The sequence below is a fragment of the Macaca thibetana genome, chromosome 15 (assembly GCF_024542745.1).
Source record: "Macaca thibetana thibetana isolate TM-01 chromosome 15, ASM2454274v1, whole genome shotgun sequence".
In the NCBI taxonomy this organism is placed as follows: domain Eukaryota; kingdom Metazoa; phylum Chordata; class Mammalia; order Primates; family Cercopithecidae; genus Macaca; species Macaca thibetana.
The window spans coordinates 20,487,693-20,507,288 of record NC_065592.1 but is presented as its reverse complement, the minus strand read 5'-3'; the positions used below and the strand labels follow the sequence as shown (position 1 = coordinate 20,507,288).

At 40.8% G+C, this 19,596-nt stretch overlaps 1 protein-coding gene across 1 annotated transcript in view; it reads right to left on the bottom strand.

Annotated features, from left to right (window-relative positions):
- The window catches only part of BRINP1 (BMP/retinoic acid inducible neural specific 1), a 198,961-nt gene that overhangs the window by 68,739 nt on the left and 110,626 nt on the right, over positions 1-19,596 (bottom strand). Inside the window, exon 3 of the mRNA XM_050762046.1 lies at positions 5,749-5,939. Coding sequence (XP_050618003.1) covers positions 5,749-5,939 — 191 coding nt within the window. The remainder of the gene's footprint in view (positions 1-5,748; positions 5,940-19,596) is intronic.

Genomic DNA, 19,596 nt, shown 5'->3' with positions numbered 1-19,596 from the left:
AACTCCTGAAAGGAAGCTCCAGGGAGCTGCCTCTACTCTCTATCAACTTTGTGAACAAGGGCATGTTTCTTTTTTCATTTTTCTTTTTTTTTTCATTCTAAGATGCTTGATTTCGTAAACAGTTGAAAACCTGAAGCTACATTATCACAAACTAGTGCAAACTTTTTTTTTTTTTAAAGTTCTGGGGTACATGTGCAGGATGTGCAGTTTTGTTACATAGGTAAACATGCATGTGCCATGGTGGTTTGCTGCACCTATAAACCATCATCTAAGTATTAAGCCCAGCATGCATTAGCTATTTTTCCTAATGCTCCCCCACCCTACCCCTCTAACAGGACCCAGTGTGTGTTGTTGCCCTCCCTGTGTCCACGTGTTCTCATTGTTCAGCTCTAAGTGAGAACATGTGGTGTCTGGTTTTCTGTTCCTGCCTTAGTTCGCTGAGGATAATGGCTTCCAGCTCCATACATGTCCCTGCAAAGGATATGATCTCATTCTTTTTTAGGGCTGCATAGTATTCCATGGTGTATATGTACCACATTTTCTTTATGCAGTCTGTAATTGATGGGCATTTGAGTTGATTCTATGTCTTTGCTATTGGGAATAGTGTTGCAATGAACATGCATGTGCATCTGTCTTTGTAACAGAATGATTTATATTCCTTTTGATATACACTCAGTAATGGGATTGTTGGGACAAATGGTATTTCTGGTTCTAGATCTTTGAGGAATCACCACACTCTCTTCTACAATGGTTGAACTAATTTACATTCCCACCAACAGTGTAAAAATGTTTGTTCAATTGATTTGTCCTTTTTTTCTCAATTGATTTCTCCTTTTCGTCTTTTTCAGTGTAGCTGCAAGAAAATTTAAAAGGAGCATATGTGACTCACACTTGGGGTGACATCATATATCTATTGGCTAGTGCTGGTCTAGGGATACAGAGTCATAGGAGATAATTTCAATATACCAGGTGAATGGCCAAGGCAGAGGGGTGCACAGAATGCAATGCAGACCAGAGAAAGGGTAGGCACCTGCATCTTGTAGATAATGTGGACCCACAAGGCCTGGATGATCTGGGCACTCCAGCTATAACTTTTGCTGCTCTCTGGGTTTGCTCTATCCTGCACAAATGTGCCCCCATTTTCCCTCATTGTTAGGACTTCTACTTTTCTGTTTTTCTCCTGGCTAACTTATACTCATCCCTTAGGTATCACCAAAGACATCACTTCTGGGATGCCTTCCCTCAGTCCTTCCCTCCCTACCTGAACTAGATAAATAACTCTCAGGTTTCATCGGCCAAGGCTTGAGTTAAGTTCATAGTAAAGCACTTGTGTTTGCAGTTTCCCTAGAAGCTTTACTGTCATGTAGTAATACATGATTGTCTATCCTTTGGCCCCCACAGCAACCTGAATAGATTTGGCTTAAAACCGATGCTATATCCAATTAGACTTTGAGTTCCAGGGACCATGGGAAATAGAGCAGGGGAACAAGGACGCCACCTAATTCATCTTTCTAATGTTCCAATGCTTATCCTAGGGTCTGATGAAGAATAGATGCTCAGTTATCAGTTGATGGATAGATAGATAGATAGATAGACAGATAGATAGATAGATAGATGATAGATGGATTAATGGATGGGTGTATAGATGAACAGACAGATGAGTGGAAAGGTAGAAGTTAAACAAGTGAATATGCTAAGAGTTTGAGCCATGAGGCAGAGGAAATAAATGTTCCACATGTCAGCTCAGGCTCTCTTAGGGGCCTGTGAAGGAGAAGGTGAAACAAGCCCGGTTCCCTCTGGACTGAGAACTGGCAGAAGCAAACCTTTAGATCAAGAGGGGTTAATGGGCTTCTTGTTGCATTACTAAGGCTTAATTTCTTGTTTATTAAGAGAATGTTCTGTTTAGAATTGCTTTCCCCCTTGGGCATTCCTGCAAATTGCCTCTTCCTTCACATAGGCCTTTTCTGAGTCTTTCTGTTCTCCAGGAGACTTTGCCTCACTCTGCAGCACCTTGTCTTAGAAGTGAAGAAAATGGGACTCTCAAAGGGAATGAGGAAGAGTGGGAGCTGATTTTGCTCCCAGAGAGGAGATGAGGTGTCTGGACTTTCGACCTCTGGGACATAACTCTTCCTTTCCTTCTGAGCCCCTGGGATTTTATTCTCAGCCTTCCTCTTAGTCAAGGGGACCTCTCCCAAAATGCAGGGAGGGAAATAATGAATACACAAATAAACAAAAATGATGAGCCCTCATGTATAAAAAGACATTCGTGCAATACACACACTCATATGCATGTGCATGCTCACATACACACACACATATATATACACGTTGCAACCATATATATGTGAGTGATGTGTACACATGTGTGCAATATGCATGAATACATGCTCATGTATAAATTAACTCATATCTAAGCAGGAATAGGCTTTGTGAACATCTGTCTATACAGGTAGGCATTTGTGCACATCTGTTTACACAGATGTACTTCCATGCATGCATAGTCATGCATGCAAGCTTAATCACACATGTCACACAGGCACCCAGTCTCTAAGGTGATTCCTTCGGCCCCAAGATATGGTCATCAGGGGGACTAAGGAAAATTTCTACTCCCGTTTTCTTGTGTGACCTTCCAGATACACAGTTTTTCCCTTCACCACCCTTCAGAAGAGTATTCACATGATATATTTTATTAGTTTAATAGATTTCATCAAAAATCTGAAGATCCCATGGAAATCTCTTATTTGTTGGCCCTCCCATCACCTCTGCTTCTCCATTCCCATAGTCTTCCCTTCCTCTTTCCTCTTCCTAAAGAGCCAAACAAATATATTTATTTGTCTCATAGGTGAAAGGTTAAGAAGCATCTTTTAGTATTTGATTACCCCCTTGTGAGCTTACCTGACACGTCAAAGAGCTTATGAAAGCATTTCTTCTCAATGAACACAGTGGTCTTAGAAAAAAATTATAGTGAATAAAATTCTTTGCACCTCCTTGTTTATAGATAAAGGAATTTATATTCAGACAGAAAAGTGAATTTCTCAGTGTCTCCCACTCATCTAGTGAGTAGCAGAATTGGGTCTTAATCTGGATTCCCAAGTTTCTTAGCCCCGTTAAGTAATAACAATAATAGTAAGAACAAGAATAGTAACATAGCAACAATTTGTTAAGTGTCAGACAGTGTGCTAAGCACTTTCAATAGATGATTTTATTTAATTTTTGCAATATGCATGAAGGACTATTATTGTGACTATTTACAAAAGAGGAAACTGAGGCTTAGAGGATTGAGTTATTAGCCAAGGTGACTGTGATGGTTAATACTGAGTGTCAACTTCATTGGATTGAAGGATACAAAGTATTGTTCCTGGGTGTGTCTGTGAGGGTGTTGCCAAAGGAGATTAACATTTGAGTCAGTGGACTGGGAAAGGCACACCCGCCCATAATCTGTGTGGGCACAATCTATCAGCTGCCACCGTAGCTAGAATGAAAGCAGGCAGGATGTGAAAAGACTAGACTAGCTTAGCCTCCCAGCCTACATCTTTTTCCCATGCTAGATGTCTCCTCTTCCTGAACATCGGACTCCAAGTTCTTCAGCTTTGGGACTCAGACTTGCTTCCTTGCTCCTCAGCTTGCAGATGACCTATTGTGGGACCTTGTGATCATGTAAATCAATATTCCTGAATAAAATCCCATTTATATATACATCTATCCTATTAGTTCTGTCCCTCTAGAGAACCCTGACTAATACAGTGACACTAAGCTAGTGAACAGCAGGAGGCAGGACTAGAAGCCAGGCGATCAAACTTTAGAGCCTGCTCTTTCATTCCCTACAACTTCCCACCTCCACCTCCCTTCTCTCATACTGCAGAGGAGGCTCCTAAAAAACATGCTTTCCGTAAGTGAATGAATGAAGTGATGATGTAAGAAAACCTTCGCATCATTTCTGGCACATACTGTTCAATCAACAGTAAATCTCTTTGCCTTCCCTCTCTCTACTCCTCCACACTGAGGGCTAGAGAACATTTAGGGCCTGCTGTATAACACCAGATCTCAATCCAAAGCTTTGCATATTTTAAAATGTTGTGTTGTAAAAATAGGAGAGGAACAAGGCTCTGTGAATAATTCACCACCTTGCCTTAGAGAAATTAAAAATATATTTCATTGAGGAAGAAAGGTCTTGGTTACTTGGGGTTTCCAGGAACTCAGACAAGAGCACAGCTTTTAATGGAAGAGTTGAATTGGTCTCAATGCCTTTTTCTCTCCCAAGTGAAATGGAGGCGGGGGATGTCCGAGCTCAGGTTAATGCTACACTTAATGTAGAAATGAATTCATTTTCACTTTACAACAGAATAGAATTTACACTAATGATTTAATATTCAAAGTCCTACTTAATATCTAACTGGCAACAGACAACTAACACGTTTGTTGGTTGGTTGTTGGAGCGGGTATTGGGTTGGTGGGGAAGTGAGTTGGTTAAAGAGATGACTGACATTGGATCAAAAACAGAATGCACGCTTTATGAATGGAAAACACTCAGTTAAAAACTTAGCTTTATCACTTACTAGCTGTACTTCTTCTGGGTCCCAGCTTCCTTATTTATAAAATAGAGGTAATATGACATCATGTGCAGTTTTGAGGGCTAAAGACAATGTACAATGTCTGCTATATGGCAAATAACTATTAAGTAGTGGGTAATATTATTGTAGGGATGAATAAATTTGCCTAACCAATCTCTCCACCACATTCCCCACATTATGAATTGGGTCTTCCTACATTGTATGCTGAGCCTAGAAAGCTCTGCCACCTCCCTTTACTTAACCAGCTCCTGGTGACCAAAACTGTCACTTCCTCCAAGAAGTCTGTACTGACCACTCCAGTTGGTAGTACTCAACACGTCTCGGAAGGAGAAGATCCTCTGTTATAATTATATCTCAGTCCACCCTGCCTGTATCAATATGCCAATCTCTCCTAGTGGGCATGGGACATAACTAAATGCAGTCGGCGGCTTTGTGAGTATGTGGCACAGTGCTCTATCCCTAAAGGCGCTTCCTCAAAGTTCAGTGAACCCAGTCACTGTGGCAAAACTGGTCCTAAGGGATTGCTCATAATATTAAATGATGCATTCAGGCAAGATCCACAAGCATCTAAAGGCACTAGTCTGTACTATTTTCCATTCATTCTCTTTGCATTTATTTCCTGTCCTTTATCCAGCCCTCCTACCCTTAATCATTCAAAAACTGACTGGCCCTGATGGGGAGGGATGGGTAAGGCTGAGCAGGGTGGAAAAATTAATCTGCTTTCCCATTAACCTACTCTAAGCCCACAGGAGATACAAATGATAGCCTGTTTGTTAAATGATAACCTCAAGTTATCAGTCTCTAAAGTAGACTTAAATAAACAAAGCATATTCCCTAAACAATATCTGAAATTTAATTATTTTCCCAGATTAGACCAAAAGAACTGAGAAAATGATCAGATTAGGCATTTTTAACAAATGGAGCCAATTCCAAGGTTAAGCAATATTTTCAGAAAATTTAGTAAACTCTCAAATTAGACTGTCCCATAGAACCGAATCATATCCTTGGATATGATCACAACAGCCAAGACAATTTGGCTTACCTGGCTATAAATGCTTTTGTGTGACGCAGAATGGCAGAGAGGCTAAGAAGACTTTGCTGTTAAGACATCCCATTCTCCCTTCCATCCCAGACCCAAAGTCCTGAGAAGGCTCTGGCCCAGTGGCTGCTGACCTACCTCCCAATGTGGCTGAGATGAGCAGGTGGGTGCCGTACTTTTTGATGATGGTATCGATGAACTGCTGAGTGGTGGGTCTCCTGCCGAGCAGGCGGATGCTCCTTTGAAACTCCGGCATGAGGGGCACTGGATGGCGGACCAGATCTCTCCTCTCGATGGCTGTGTTCCTCACCTTCCAACGGGCAAACTCCCTGGGCAGGAGAAATGAGCAACACTCCTCAACTTACCACCACTGCCCTCAAGCCAAAGTCCACCCAACCATCCATCCAGGCATCTGGATGGGAAAGTGCCTATAATTTTAATATGTGTCAAGTGATGCTTTGATTGGCAGCTTCTAATCATCTCCAACTAACAAATATTTATTGAGTACTATTCTCGTCACAGGAATATTGAACTAGATAGACAACATCCTTGCCCTCAAGTTGTTTACAGAGCACCAAGGAGACAAATATCAGGAGTTACTTTTATTAGGGGATGGGTAGAGGGACTGAGGAAAAAGAAAAAGTAATAAAAATAATAATCTGATGATAATATGGATGGTAATGCACTGATGAAAATTTTCATGGCATTTTATAGTCCCCAAGAATATCATGTCTAAGTTCTTATATAATGATCACACTAGCTCTGTGCCAGGGGATTATTATCCATTTCCGATACCTCTCACAGGACCGAGTCCTCCATCATCTTCTAGTTGTTTTTCCATCTTTCTCGCTAGACTGTATATGACACCACAAGAATAGAATCTTCTTAGGCACTCCCTAACACAGCCCTGTATATAGCTCAGTGCCTGTTACATGGCAGGATTCATGATAATGCCGGATGGAGAAATAAATAAACAAATGGAAAGAGGGAAGGAAGGAAGGAGGGAAGGAAGGAAGGAAGGAAGGAAGGAAGGAAGGAAGGAAGGAAGGAAGGAAGGAAGGAAGGAAGGAAGGAAGGGAGGGAGGGAGGGAGGGAGGGAGGGAGGGAGGGAGGGAGGGAAGGAAGGAAGGAAGGAAGGAAGGAAGGAAGGAAGGAAGGAAGGAAGGAAGAGAGAGAGAGAGAGAGAGAGAGAAAAGAAAGAAAGAAAGAAAGAAAGAAAGAAAGAAAGAAAGAAAGAAAGAAAGAAAGAAAGAAAGGAAGGAAGGAAGGAAGGAAGGAAGGAAGGAAGGAAGGAAGGAAGGAAGGAAGGAAGGAAGGAAGGAGCAAAGAAGGATAGAAAGAAAGAGAAAGAAAGAGAGAGAAAAAGAAAAGAAAGAAGGGAGGGAAGGAAGGAGGGAGGGAAGGAGGGAAGAAGGAAGGAAAGAAGGAAGGAAGGAAGGAGAAAGGAAGAAAGAAAGAAAGAAAGAAAAAGAAAGAAAGAAAGAAAGAGAAAGAAAGAGAGAAAAAGAAAAAGAAAGAAGGGAGGCAAGGAGGGAGGGAGGGAGGGAAGAAGGAAGGAAGGAAGGAAGGAAGGAAGGAAGGAAGGAAGGAAGGAAGGAAGGAAGGAAGGAAGGAAGGAAGGAAGGAGGGAAGAAGGGAGGGAGGGAGGGAGGGAGAGAAGGAGGATATATGAGAGTATATAGGACCTAAGGCACAAAGCAACCTGAGGCCTGTTCTAGGATAATCCAGAAATCAAATATTGAGCCCAGAGCTCACTTTAATCCAAAATGTTAACATGTATTCATCAAGCACCTAGTATTTTAAAGCAATTAAGCTATGTTCCAAAGACCATGTGGGAGAATTTCCATGTTTGCCTTCACTAATAACAGAGGATCTCAAGATCAAACAACACCAAATTTGGAAGTCCAAGTCTCACTCTGCCTCTTGCAAATTATGTGTTGTGATCTTGTCCCCCCTCTAGACCTATATTACTTCAGCTACAAAATTCAATTAATATTATCTATTTGCTACTGTTGATGCAGGAATTACATGAAACATAGAGTGCAAAATACCTTTGGAAACTGCAAGGTGCTAATTTAAAGTGAAATATTGTTTTATAACTTTATTTTCCCACAAGTTCCCAGACATGTAAATGTAAATCATTAAAAGTTCACATACAGTGAACTCGGAGCATACAAACTGAGTACAAGTGAAAACTTAGAGGGACTAAGTGAAGGTTGCTTTCGCTCAGTAATGATCACAGTTCCTACCAAAGATGCAGCTCCCCCAGAGTGACCAGCTCTCCGACCTGCCTGAGTTACATGCTCTCGGTCCCTTGAGGAAAACAGACTAGACAAGAGGGCTGTAAGGTCAGCTGAGATAAATGATGGGAACCAGAGTTTAATGAAAAGGTCTCTCTCTCCTGCCACAGGATGGGAGAGACGAATGAGGAAAGGGACACAGGGCAAAGAAGAAGCAGAACAGTGGGGGTATCTGGCCAGAATGTGCCCTGGTAATTTAGCGGTGGTGCCTGACCCCTGATTCACAGAAAACTGAGTCCGAAAAAAGCTTTCACATTAGCATATCTTTCCAAGACTCAGAGCTCATGGTCTGTGTCTGCATAAGAAACCTCTGTCCATAATTCAAGACATAGTTTAAATTTGAAGTCCACTGAGTACCTTGCAGGTTGTTGCAGGTACTTAAGTCAATCAACTGCACTCAGTGAACGCTTCAAGATACCTACTAAGGGCAACATATGATGTCCACAGAAGGGGAACACACATGTCACAGTCCCAGTCCTTAAGAAGCTCACAGTAGGCCAGGCGCAGTGGCTCACACCTGTAATCCTAGCATTTTGGGAGGCCGAGGCAGGCGGATCACGAGGTCAGGAGATCGAGAACATCCTGGCTAACATGGTGAAACCCCGTCTCTACTAAAAATACAAAAAAATTAGCCGGGCGTTGTGGCAGGCGCCGCCTGTCCCAGCTAGTTGGTAGGCTGAGGCAGGAGAAAGGTGTGAACCCGGGAGGCGGAGTTTGCAGTGAGCCCAGTGCAATCAACTGCACTCCGAAAAAAAAAAAGCTCACAGTCTAGAAGACTTTTCAGTTTATTATAAATCAAGGACTACAGGACACAGGAGGAGGAACCTGAAGTTTTCGTGTCTGGGCCTTTAGGGAAAGCTTCAGAGAGGAGGTCATGTTTGAACTACAGTTTTTAAGTTTGCATGGAATTTAGATCAATGAAGTGTGGTTAAAAACAAAAACAGCCAGAATGGTGGTGTATGCCTGTAGTCCCAGCCACTCAGGTGGCCAAGGCAGAAGGATCACTTGAACACAGGAGTTTGAAACCAGCCTGGGCAACATAGTGAGGCCTTGTCTCTAAAAGTAAAAGAGAAATAAATAAATATAAAAACAACCACAAAAAACTAACCATGGGAAGGAAAAGTCAAGAATGGTGAACAGGGATATAGAAAACATTATGAGAAGGACAGAATAAAATAGGGGGAGCATGAGAAAGAGGGTGTGGGAGGTAACAAGATGGAACAAGTAGTTGACAGATGTGGGGATGGGGGAAAGACCTTGACAGCCAGCTGAGACAAATGATACAGGTGTGACAGGCAGCTTGCAGCTTGAGTCCCAATGACCTCGGGCCCAGGGACTTGTTTCTAATTAACAGAATATGAAAGTGATGGAGTGTCACTTTCATGATTCAGTTACAAAATTCTTCGATGTCTATTTTGTGTGTATTCTCTCTCTGTGTATCTCTGGTTCTCTAAGTCCCTCCATGTCTTTCTCTGTCTCTGTCTCTTCTTCTGCCTCACCCCCGGCTCTCTGTTCCCTGTCTCTTTATTGCATTGGCTCTCCTGCTGTCTCCATCTCTGTATCCGTCTTTCTTCCTCCCTCGCTCTCACTCGCTGCCATGCTGTGAGATGCTCTATGGAGACATCTACATGGCAAGGAGCCGAGGGAATCCTTCGGCCAACAGCTTCCGAGGAAATGAGGCCTCGCAAGGAACTGAATCCTCGCAGTAACCATGGGCTTAAGCTAGGAAACAGACCCTTCCCAAGCTAGCCTTGAGATGATTGCCGCCTGGTAACAAACCCAGAGACAGGGCGTCCAGATTTCTGATTCACAGAAACTGTGAGATGATATTGTTTTAAGACACTGAATTGTGAGGTAATTTGCTAACCAGCAATTGATCAATACACAGCAATGAGAAATACCAAATATCTCTGAAGAAAAGAGATATTATCAGCTAATCCAAGAAATTTATAAAATTATATATACCTATAATTATGAGGTTATATATATATGCATATAAACATACTCATATATCAGTATATAGAAAAATATATGTAGTTATACATATATGTGTGTGCATATATCACTTTTATTCATAACTTACTGTCTTGGGTTGCTGTTTTCATATGAACATACCCATATTCCTTAAAATTAATATTTATTTACACACAGAGAGGTTAAGTAACTGTTAAAGGTCATGTAGCTAATGAGTGGTAGAACTGAGTGTAGAAAACTGGCATCCTGACTCTTAAATCACTCTTTTAATGTAAATATTGAGAGATAGGCTATAAAAGCATAGTAGAACCAGTACCAATACAGAAGAATGATGCCACCCCCACGACCAAATTACAAGGCATGACTCAATTCCTTTTTTTGAAACAGCCATCACAGTCTGTGTCGTTCACCAGTGATAGACCAGGGCCTGCCATCTGTGTTGCATCCTTGAAAAGAAACTCAGAAAGATGCCTATGCCAGGTACCCAGTTTATCCCTCACAAGGTGGACGTAAGGCCTAAGTGAGGAAATGTATGTGACCTGCTAAGCACAGAGTCAGGCACTTGGGGAGCGCTCAGTAACTGGGGATGTTACCCTAAAGCACTAACTAGCTGCTCAGCACCACGGACAGTTTCTCATCCGGAGGAGTTGGTCCACTGCGGGAAGGAGGACAAATGATTGTTCAGGGAAGGTATTAAACTATAATGTACAATATGGAGGTTCCTCAGAACACTAAAAATAGGACTACCATATGATTCAGCAATTCCACTACTGGGCAAATACCTAAAAGAATGGAAATATGTATTAAAGAGATATCTGCATGCCCATGTTTTATCACAGCACTATTTACAATAGGCAAAATGTGGAATCAAACTAAGTGCCCATCAATGGATGAATGGATAAAGAAAATGTGGTATACATATTCAATGGAATATTATTCAGCCATAAAAGGGAACGAAATCCTGTCATTTGCAGCAGCATGGATGGAATTGGAGGCCATTATGTTAAGTGAAATAGTCCAAGCACAGAAAGACAAATATCACATATCCCACTCATTTGTGGGAGATGAAAAATGGACCTCATGAAGATAGAGAGTGAGACGATGGTTACCAGAGGCTGGGAAGGATAGTTGGGGAGGAACAAAGGGAAAAACAAAACAATATAAAAGGATTTATTACCATGGAACTGAACACTTAAAAATGGTAAAGAAAAAAAGAACAAGGAGCTCCATGTGCAAAAACGGAAGTGAATGAGAGGGGATAGGACAGTTAGAAAGAAAGGAATGTGTGTGTCTATGTGTACGTGTAATATATAAATGATAAGAGCTAAAGGCAGAGAGGTTGTCAGGGACCACAGGATGAATGACTATGTGTCAAACTATGTTAGTAGATTTCAGTCTATAAACTCTGTTCTCATTGGCCAAGAACCCAGGCTAAAAGCATTTTGAGGACGGGTTTACATGGCTCTGTAACCGTTACAGGGACGTTGGAGCAAAGACTGTAATAATCACAGGATTCTGTGATTTTTACACTCTTTTCCAAAATACACTTAAGTAAAAGGGCTCAATAGCACCCAGATCTATTCAGAGCTAGATTTAAACAACATTAGAGATGAAAAGGTTGATTACATATTTGAAATTTGAGCACCTATTTTTCCAGCTCTAAAGATACCACAGTAAACAAAATTAATGAAAGTCTTGCTCTCAAGGGGCATACATGCTGGTGACAGTGGACAGATAACGAAGAAACAAATTTGTAATGTGTCACGGGAGATACGCATTATAAAAACAAATAAATCAGGGGAAGGAGGCTGGGATGTCCAGAAGAGGGTGAGGCTGTCATTTCATATAGGTAACCAGAAAAGGCCTTCATGATTTCACGACATTTGAGGAGACATCGGAAGGAAATGAGGGAGGAACTATAGGGCCACCTGGTGAAATAATGTTCCAGGAAAAAAATAACAGCAAATGCAAAGGTCCTGGGGTGGAAATGTGTTTGCCACATTTGGGGAACATCAAAGGGCAGCAGCCTAAATGAGTATAGGGGTGATATGAGAAGAAAAATAATACCAAAAGATGAAGAAGAGGAACACAGACCTCAAAAAGCTTTGTCAGTCTTAGTAAAAATTTTTAAAAATTCGAAGTAACATGAAAAGTTAAAAGAAGGTTTTGAGTCTACCTAATCTGATTTATGTTCTAAAGGAAGGGTAGACAAACACTTTCTATAAAGGTCCAGGTAGTAAATATTTTAGATTTTTCAGCCACAAGGTATCTGCTGCAACCACTCAACTGTGTCCTTGTAGAGTGAAACAGTCATAGACGATACAACTAAGCGTCGACGTGCTCCAATAAAACTTTATTTACAAAAGCAAGTGCTCGGATATATTTGGCCCATGGGTAATATGTCCTAAAAGCTTCACTCTTACTCCATTTATAGAAGTCATCAAATCCAACTAATACCATCCACTGATGGAAAAATTGTATGTCAAAAAGATTAAGTTATTTGATCAAGATCACACAGCAAATGACTGGGAAGGATTAAATCAGAGCCCAAGGCTCATGACTTCAAGTGTAATACCCTTTCCATTGCAACATGCCATCTTAAAAAAAATAAAGTAAAAGAAAATACATAAAAGAAAGCAAGCCTTGCTTGCCATGTTGTCTGACTGCTCTGCTGGCCCAGGAACAATTTCATGTCAGTTCTCAGGGAACTGAGAACAACATAAAATATATCTTTCCTTCTGAGTGCACAGAACAAGCAAATTACCCTTGGAGGAGAAGGCAGAACTCACAATGGCATAGGATCTGTGGAATATGCTTATGCCCAATTAAACATCCCAGCAGGGTGAGCAAACCAATTAGATTGAGATTTAAAAAAGATCCTGGATGGAAGTCATGGGGTGTCTGCAGCAAGGCCCATCCCACTGGGGGAGCCGGAGGTGGGAGGGCAGATAATGACAGGGCCTGGGGATGGATGAAGACTGCAGCCAGGGGTGCTGGATTTAAGATGAGGCTGGAGAGAAAATTGTAAGTCTAAATCTTTCTTTTTAGAGTAAAGCATTGCCTGTATAGGAATCCTCCTTCATCCTCTTTATTAGTCCTCTACTTTCCTACATACATGCAAAAAAAAAAAAAATACATGTGTGTAGGCTCAATGACACATTGCACAGAAGAAGGAGACATGATTATGAGACAGAAAGGAGAGGCTGGCTGCAGTGGCTCATGCTTGTAATCCCAGCACTTTGGGAGGTCAAGGCAGGCAGATGGCCTGAGCTCAGGAGTTCAAGATCAGCCTGGGAAACACGGTGAAACCCCGTCTCTACTACACATACAAAAAATTAGCCGGGTGTGGCAGCATGTGCCTGTAGTCCCAGCTACTCGGGAGGCTGAGGCAGGAAAATCACTTGACCCTGGGAGGCGGAGGCTGCAGTAAGCTGGGATCGAGCCACTGCATTCCAGCCTGGGCGACAGAGCGAGACTCCAGCTCAAAAACAAAACAAAACAAAACAAAACAAGACAGGAAGGAGAACTGGCTCTGCGCTCTGGGGACAGTGTATTCATTCCTGGATATCCGTGTCTCCACCTGTGAAATAAACTGATTGAATCGGATCATCTTTAACCCTGTATCCTCCAACCTAGGCTCTAGGGGTAAAAATGTGAGTTATGATTCTACCACCTATTGGTTTATACTTTGTAAAATGTAAATGGTAGCTACCTTACAAGGATAGGCTTAGGATTATATTAAACCATGAAAACATCAATAAGATATTAAAGTTATTATCAGTATCATCGTTGTTCTGATTACACGGGCAGCTACATTGGAAAGTTGGGTGATAGTGGATAGATGGTGGGGTGAGAAGGGAGGGGACACAATCACATTCTTTTAAAATTACCAGTAGATAAAACTTTAGGGAAAGGTGGGATCTGATTCTTATGAAGTAAACTGAAAGCAGCAAGGCTGAATTTAAGAAATAAAGCAATAGTTTATAAATTCCATCCAAGTCTATTTTTTCATATATGTAGAGACTAAAAGCATGCATCTCCTCAAATTGTGCTGGGAGAGTTAATGAAATAATAGATGACTTCTTTATACATTGCAGGGTTTGAACAGGGTATGAACAATTGTTACCTGCTGTTGGTATTAGCATTTTTTTTTTACAATTATTTGTATAGGACACACTTATGATGTTTCTATTGCTTAAAAGGTTCTATTTTAGTTTCCTCATCTGTAAAATGGGGTGGAGGAGTGACAATTTCTGCATCTTAGAGTTGTAAAGGGAATGCCTCCAGCAGTTTTGGGTCTATAGGGAGCACGGGATCAATGTGTTTCCTCCATTGTTTTTAGATAATCGAGCTCCTAATGACCTCTGAATAAGCGAAGGGTTCTTTTACTCTTCTCATGCATGTTTTATGACTTGTTCATTTACATGAATCTGATCTCAGATGTAGTTGAAGGTTACATTAAAAAACATACACATCTTATAGGCTTTAAAATATACACACAATAGGAAAAATAAAAGGGAAAATAGAAAATTAAGTTTGGGTTAAAATAGAAAATGAAGCTTGGAAAGTTAATTCTGTAAAGTCCTGAACACTTGATTCAAGTGTACTGCAAGTGTCTGAGCTTCCTTGCAACTGGAGGAAAAAGGGGAATTATAGCCAAAAGCCATGCAGTCGGAAAGACAGCAGAGCAGTTGTTCAAAGTTATTTGAGAAGTAGATTCGCTGGATGCTACAATAAGACACGAACATTTCCCATGGTTTCTCATAAAGAGATCAATATAGTTGATGCTGGTGGGAGATATTCTCAACAATATTCCTGTGAGTTTGATGGGCTCAAGGTAGCCTAATACATATAATAAAGCACTATTCATACACTATTCATACAATAAAGCAACAATAAAGCAACTCCATGAGGGGCAAACATATTATAGTCTAAATATATAGCTTTCTGATCATCTGGCTTAATCCAAAAATACATTTTGGAATACTGTAATGACATTGTACCCCAAATAAATGTTTATTGAAAGCATGATTGATTACAGTGATGGGATGTTTGCAATTGTTTATTCCTGGGTGGCTTATCCCATTGGTCGCATTAACTAATCATTTGGAAATGGATAAAGAGGAGCTTCTGAGTATCGGGGTGATAGAGGAGAACTCTGGGACAGCTTCTGTTATTGTTAGCAGCAAATTATCCCCAGAGATGAACAAGGGGAATCACAGAGGAGAAGAGTGAGATGAAATCATTGAGCTGAGAGAGGAAAGAGGGCATTTCTCTTGCCTGCTGTTCCCACTCACTCCCCATACGATCCTCAGCCAGCTCAGAGAAAGGTGAACCCAAGGGCATATGTGAAGCAGAAATGATGCATCTTAACAAGAGGGTGTCAGCTCCAAATCCTCTGTCTGCCTTCATGTCCCAGAACACAACTGGCAAGGCAGTCGAGAAACAGCCGCATCCAGGCAGATCTCTCAGAGCATTTTGGCCCCAGAGAGGTGAAGTGAGGAAAGGCAGAAAAGAAGAAGAAGAAAAAAAAGAACTATCTCTGAAAATGTAATTATGAATAGTATTATTTTAATTACAAGTAAAGATATCAACTTAACTTTAGAGAATAAAGTAACCCTTGCTTATAATGTGTACAGAGGTCTATTTTCCAAAGGTGTTCACTTAAGTAATGACAGTGTTACTCTTATGCCAGCCTCATAGCAGTTCTGAAGGCTCTTATGGGGCTGAATTCAGAGCAATGGGGGTAAATAATCTAAGGGGAGCACACTGGAAGGGGACTACGTGTTTCTCATTGCACAGAAACTTGAGAGGGAAAAATAGAAACACAACAAGCACACTTGGAATGGCCCAACTTTTATATAAATGGGCCATTTCCAGAAAAGCAAGTGGGATTCTTCCTGAAGCACCGTTATTGAGGGCAGGGGGCCACAATGGTGGTTATGAGAGTTAATCGTGGGAAAGGAAGCTTAGAATGCACTTGTTTTATTTGACTCCAAAGGGCCCAGTGTTTCCCGAGACATACTCCATGCACCGGAACTGCTCGCTGCCTTGCCATACAGAATCCAAAACATCAGGATAGAGGGCGTTTAGGCACTCATGGCCATCACTGTCATTTCGCAGATGACAACTGAGGCCCATAGAGAGCAAGGGACTTGCTAAGGCCACAGCACCATCGGTGGCAAGAGGGACTAGGAAATAAGTTCCTCATCTTAGATTCCATGTTCTCCACTCGGATCCACTGTCTTACTCCATTTTCTTGACTTTGTGGGGTCTGTAGTGCACTTGGTCCTTTACAAATCTCTGTCACCCCATACATTATTCTCCCAGCAACCTGGAAGATAGGGAGTATGACCATCCCCATCACAAGTGGAGGAAACCGAGGCCCAGAGCAGTGAAGGCCGCTTGGAAAATCTGCACCAGAGCTGGGACAGAAATTCACATTCTGTGATTCTCAGACTGGGCTCTTCCTTGTTTCTTCCTGTTCTCTACTCCTCTGCCCATTCTGGTGTCCCCATGTGAATGGGGGAGTCATTGACTCTTGTAACCCACCTTACCAGGAGTCCCTACAATGCTCTACAGAAAAACAAAATAGAGGATATCAAGGAAAGCAAATGCTTATTCCATTGAGCACCTGGAAAGAGGATGCAAAACAGGTCCTTTCGCAAAGACATTCTGGTACTGTGGGATGAGCACAGACTATTGTCGGACTGGTCTGGCTCTGAATCCTACAATAAAGCCACTCATTAGCTGAGTGAGCATTTGCAAATCCCTCAGCATCTCTGAGCTTCTTTATCAGTGCAATAGGAATATTAGTATTTACCTTGCAGCACTGCTGGAAGGATTAAACATAATGAATGCAATTAATCTGGCAGTAGTAGCTACTCAATAAATGTTAGCTACGTATCCTTTGGCAAGGCGTTCTAAAAGGAGAGTTTGTTGTATAACACATAACTTTTAATGGATATTTTAAATGATCTTAATATGCCTATGGGCTCCAGGGATTACACAAACTGCATATAAATAAAATATTTAAAATTCTGTTGACTCAATTTGTCTCTTTGCTTATTTCCAAAGCATCTATTGTGAAAGTGTGACTCATAACTAAATATAGATTAACAAAAGTTTGGAATGGCAATTATTTTCCAATTACCATAAATCCTATTAAACATTGAAATTATATGAAATTTTTCTTTCAGATCACAAAATTTGAAAACTCCAAGGGACCACAAAAGTGTCTTTGTCACTGCCTTAAATTTTAAATGGAAACACAGGGACTCTGAGAGAGGAGATAATGCTCTCAAAGACACACAGCTGTCAGTACAAGGGATGGTTTTAAAATCCAGGTCTCGCACACCAGGTCACTGCTTAATTCCCTCTGCCACAGTGCTTTGTTTAAGAAGAAAAATGAACAACCTTTTTTTCCCGGCAAGTAATACTGCATTTAATTGCCAATTTCTTTCTTGTTAAGATATTTTAGGATTAGTGAGCATGCTGCCATCTCAGAGCCTCCCCCAAATCCACATTCTCAGCTAGACCCTTTGTCGTTTTCCTATAAAGAAATATTCCCTGTCCCTGTTTTAAACTAGTTAAGAAATACCTTTTTCTTCTACTAATTCATTCAGTTACATTCACTATATCAAGAACCAGGGATCTAAAACTATACTTTACTTAACCAAAATGCACCAAAATCTTTAGATTAACTCACAAGGCACCAAACTATGGGCCAAAGACCAAATGTGTCCCACTGTCCATTTTGCAAATAAATTTGTATTGGAAAACTATCACAATCATCTATTTATGTGCTGTATACTCTGTGCGTGCTCTTGCACTACAATGGTAGAGTTGAGCGGCTGCAACAGAGACCAGACGGCCCACAAAGTCTAAAATATTTATTGTCTGACCCTTTACAGACAGTTTGCTAATCCTGTTTTATCTAATTGACCCGGACACCAAATAATATATTTTAAGGAAATAATCAAGGACGATCCGAAAGTGATATATTGTACTACCACTGACAGAGATAGATCAGTGATTTGTTCGTTTGTTTTGTTTTGACAAAAGTATTCTCTTGCTCCCGAAATGTTTGAAAACTACTGGGCTGAAGCAAATTAGAAAATAGGGATGTTTTCCCACATAACCTTCTTGGAGAACTTTTAAATCTGAATAACACACTCATTATTTAAATACACATTGGAAGAAACTGATAAAAACTGCCCAGATCACATCTGAGTTAAGAAGATAAATGTTTTAAGTGGAATTTATGATTTGATGATGAAACAAGGTAATTGATTTAGTATACTCGATGATAATAGAAAAACGATGGGACGGGGGACGTCTAAAGTATTCTTAGAGATATTTGATTTGATTACCAAAGCACCATAAGAAGAAGGAAGGCGTCATCAATTTTCCTAGTTGGTAGCATCTGATGAGTTGTAAATGCCATGAAAATATGGCTCTGAGGGTTAAAACTGCAATGACTAGGAATAATTGACAGCAATTATTAAATAATAATTTAATTTAAAATGTTCTCAATACTCTCAAAATTACACTCAATAAAGCAAGTTCTTGCTGACTGTCAGAACTGATCAGAATAGAATAAGCTGTTCTGGGAAGTAGAGAGGTCCCTGTTTTTGAAGATACTGAAGCAGAGTTTGCATAACTAATTGACAGAGATGCTTATAGGAGGGATTCAGAATCCAACAGGTGGTTAGAAAGTGTTATTGTTGTCCGTACTCACTAGGAAATGCTATGAGTTTCAGACAAGTAAAAATGTTTATGGAACATTAGGAACTATCTTCTGGATACCCAGGTTAATTGAACATCTTTCAATCAAAAATTAGTCATCGCTATGGCCACAGACACGTGCTAGTCTCACACAGGCACCAAGATGATGGATAAGTTATGGTAGGGATTGCCTATTTACGTTTTTTCAGCTCTGAGTTCATTGGACAGTACTCCAAAACACACTGAGAAATGCCACTTTCCTGTTTTATCCCAGAGTTACCCCCAAAGTCTGAATTTTAATCCTGTTCTTTCTTCTGAAGCACATAAAAATGGTTTATCTCCATCAAATTGTGCTCAGTTCCTCTTTCTTCCTGTCTCCACACATGACTACCATTCTTCTTGAGCATAAAGGTATTTATGGCAATATCCTACAAAAGCCACTGCCAACAACCAACATGGTATTTCTGCAAGCTCACATGGTATTTTCCAGAAGGAAGAATAATACTCTTTTCTACTTTCTTTACTTTCTTTCTTTTCTTTCTTTCTTCTTTCTTTTTCTTTCTCTTTCTTTCTTTTCTTTCTTTCTTTCTCTCTCTTTCTTTCTTTTTCTCTCTTCCTTCTTTCCTTCCTTCCTTCCTCCCTCCCTTCCTTTCCTCCTTCATTTATTCTTTCTTCTTTCTTTCTTCTCTCCTCTTTTCCTCTCCTCTTTTCCCCTCCTCCTTCTTCTCTTCCTCTCTCTCTCTTTCTCTCTCTCTTTCTCTCTCTCTTTCTCTCTCTCTCTCTCTCTCTCCCTCCCCTGCATGTATTTACTGCCTAAACGCCTAGCAGATGTAGAGATAAATACTATCTCTTTTCAAATATTGGACACGTTTGATTTTCCAGGTCCATATGCTTAAGCATAAATAAATGTTGGTCACCTATATATGGGCCAGGCATTTTGCATGAATACTTACAAGCACCCTGGGGGCTGGTTGTGATTATTTCA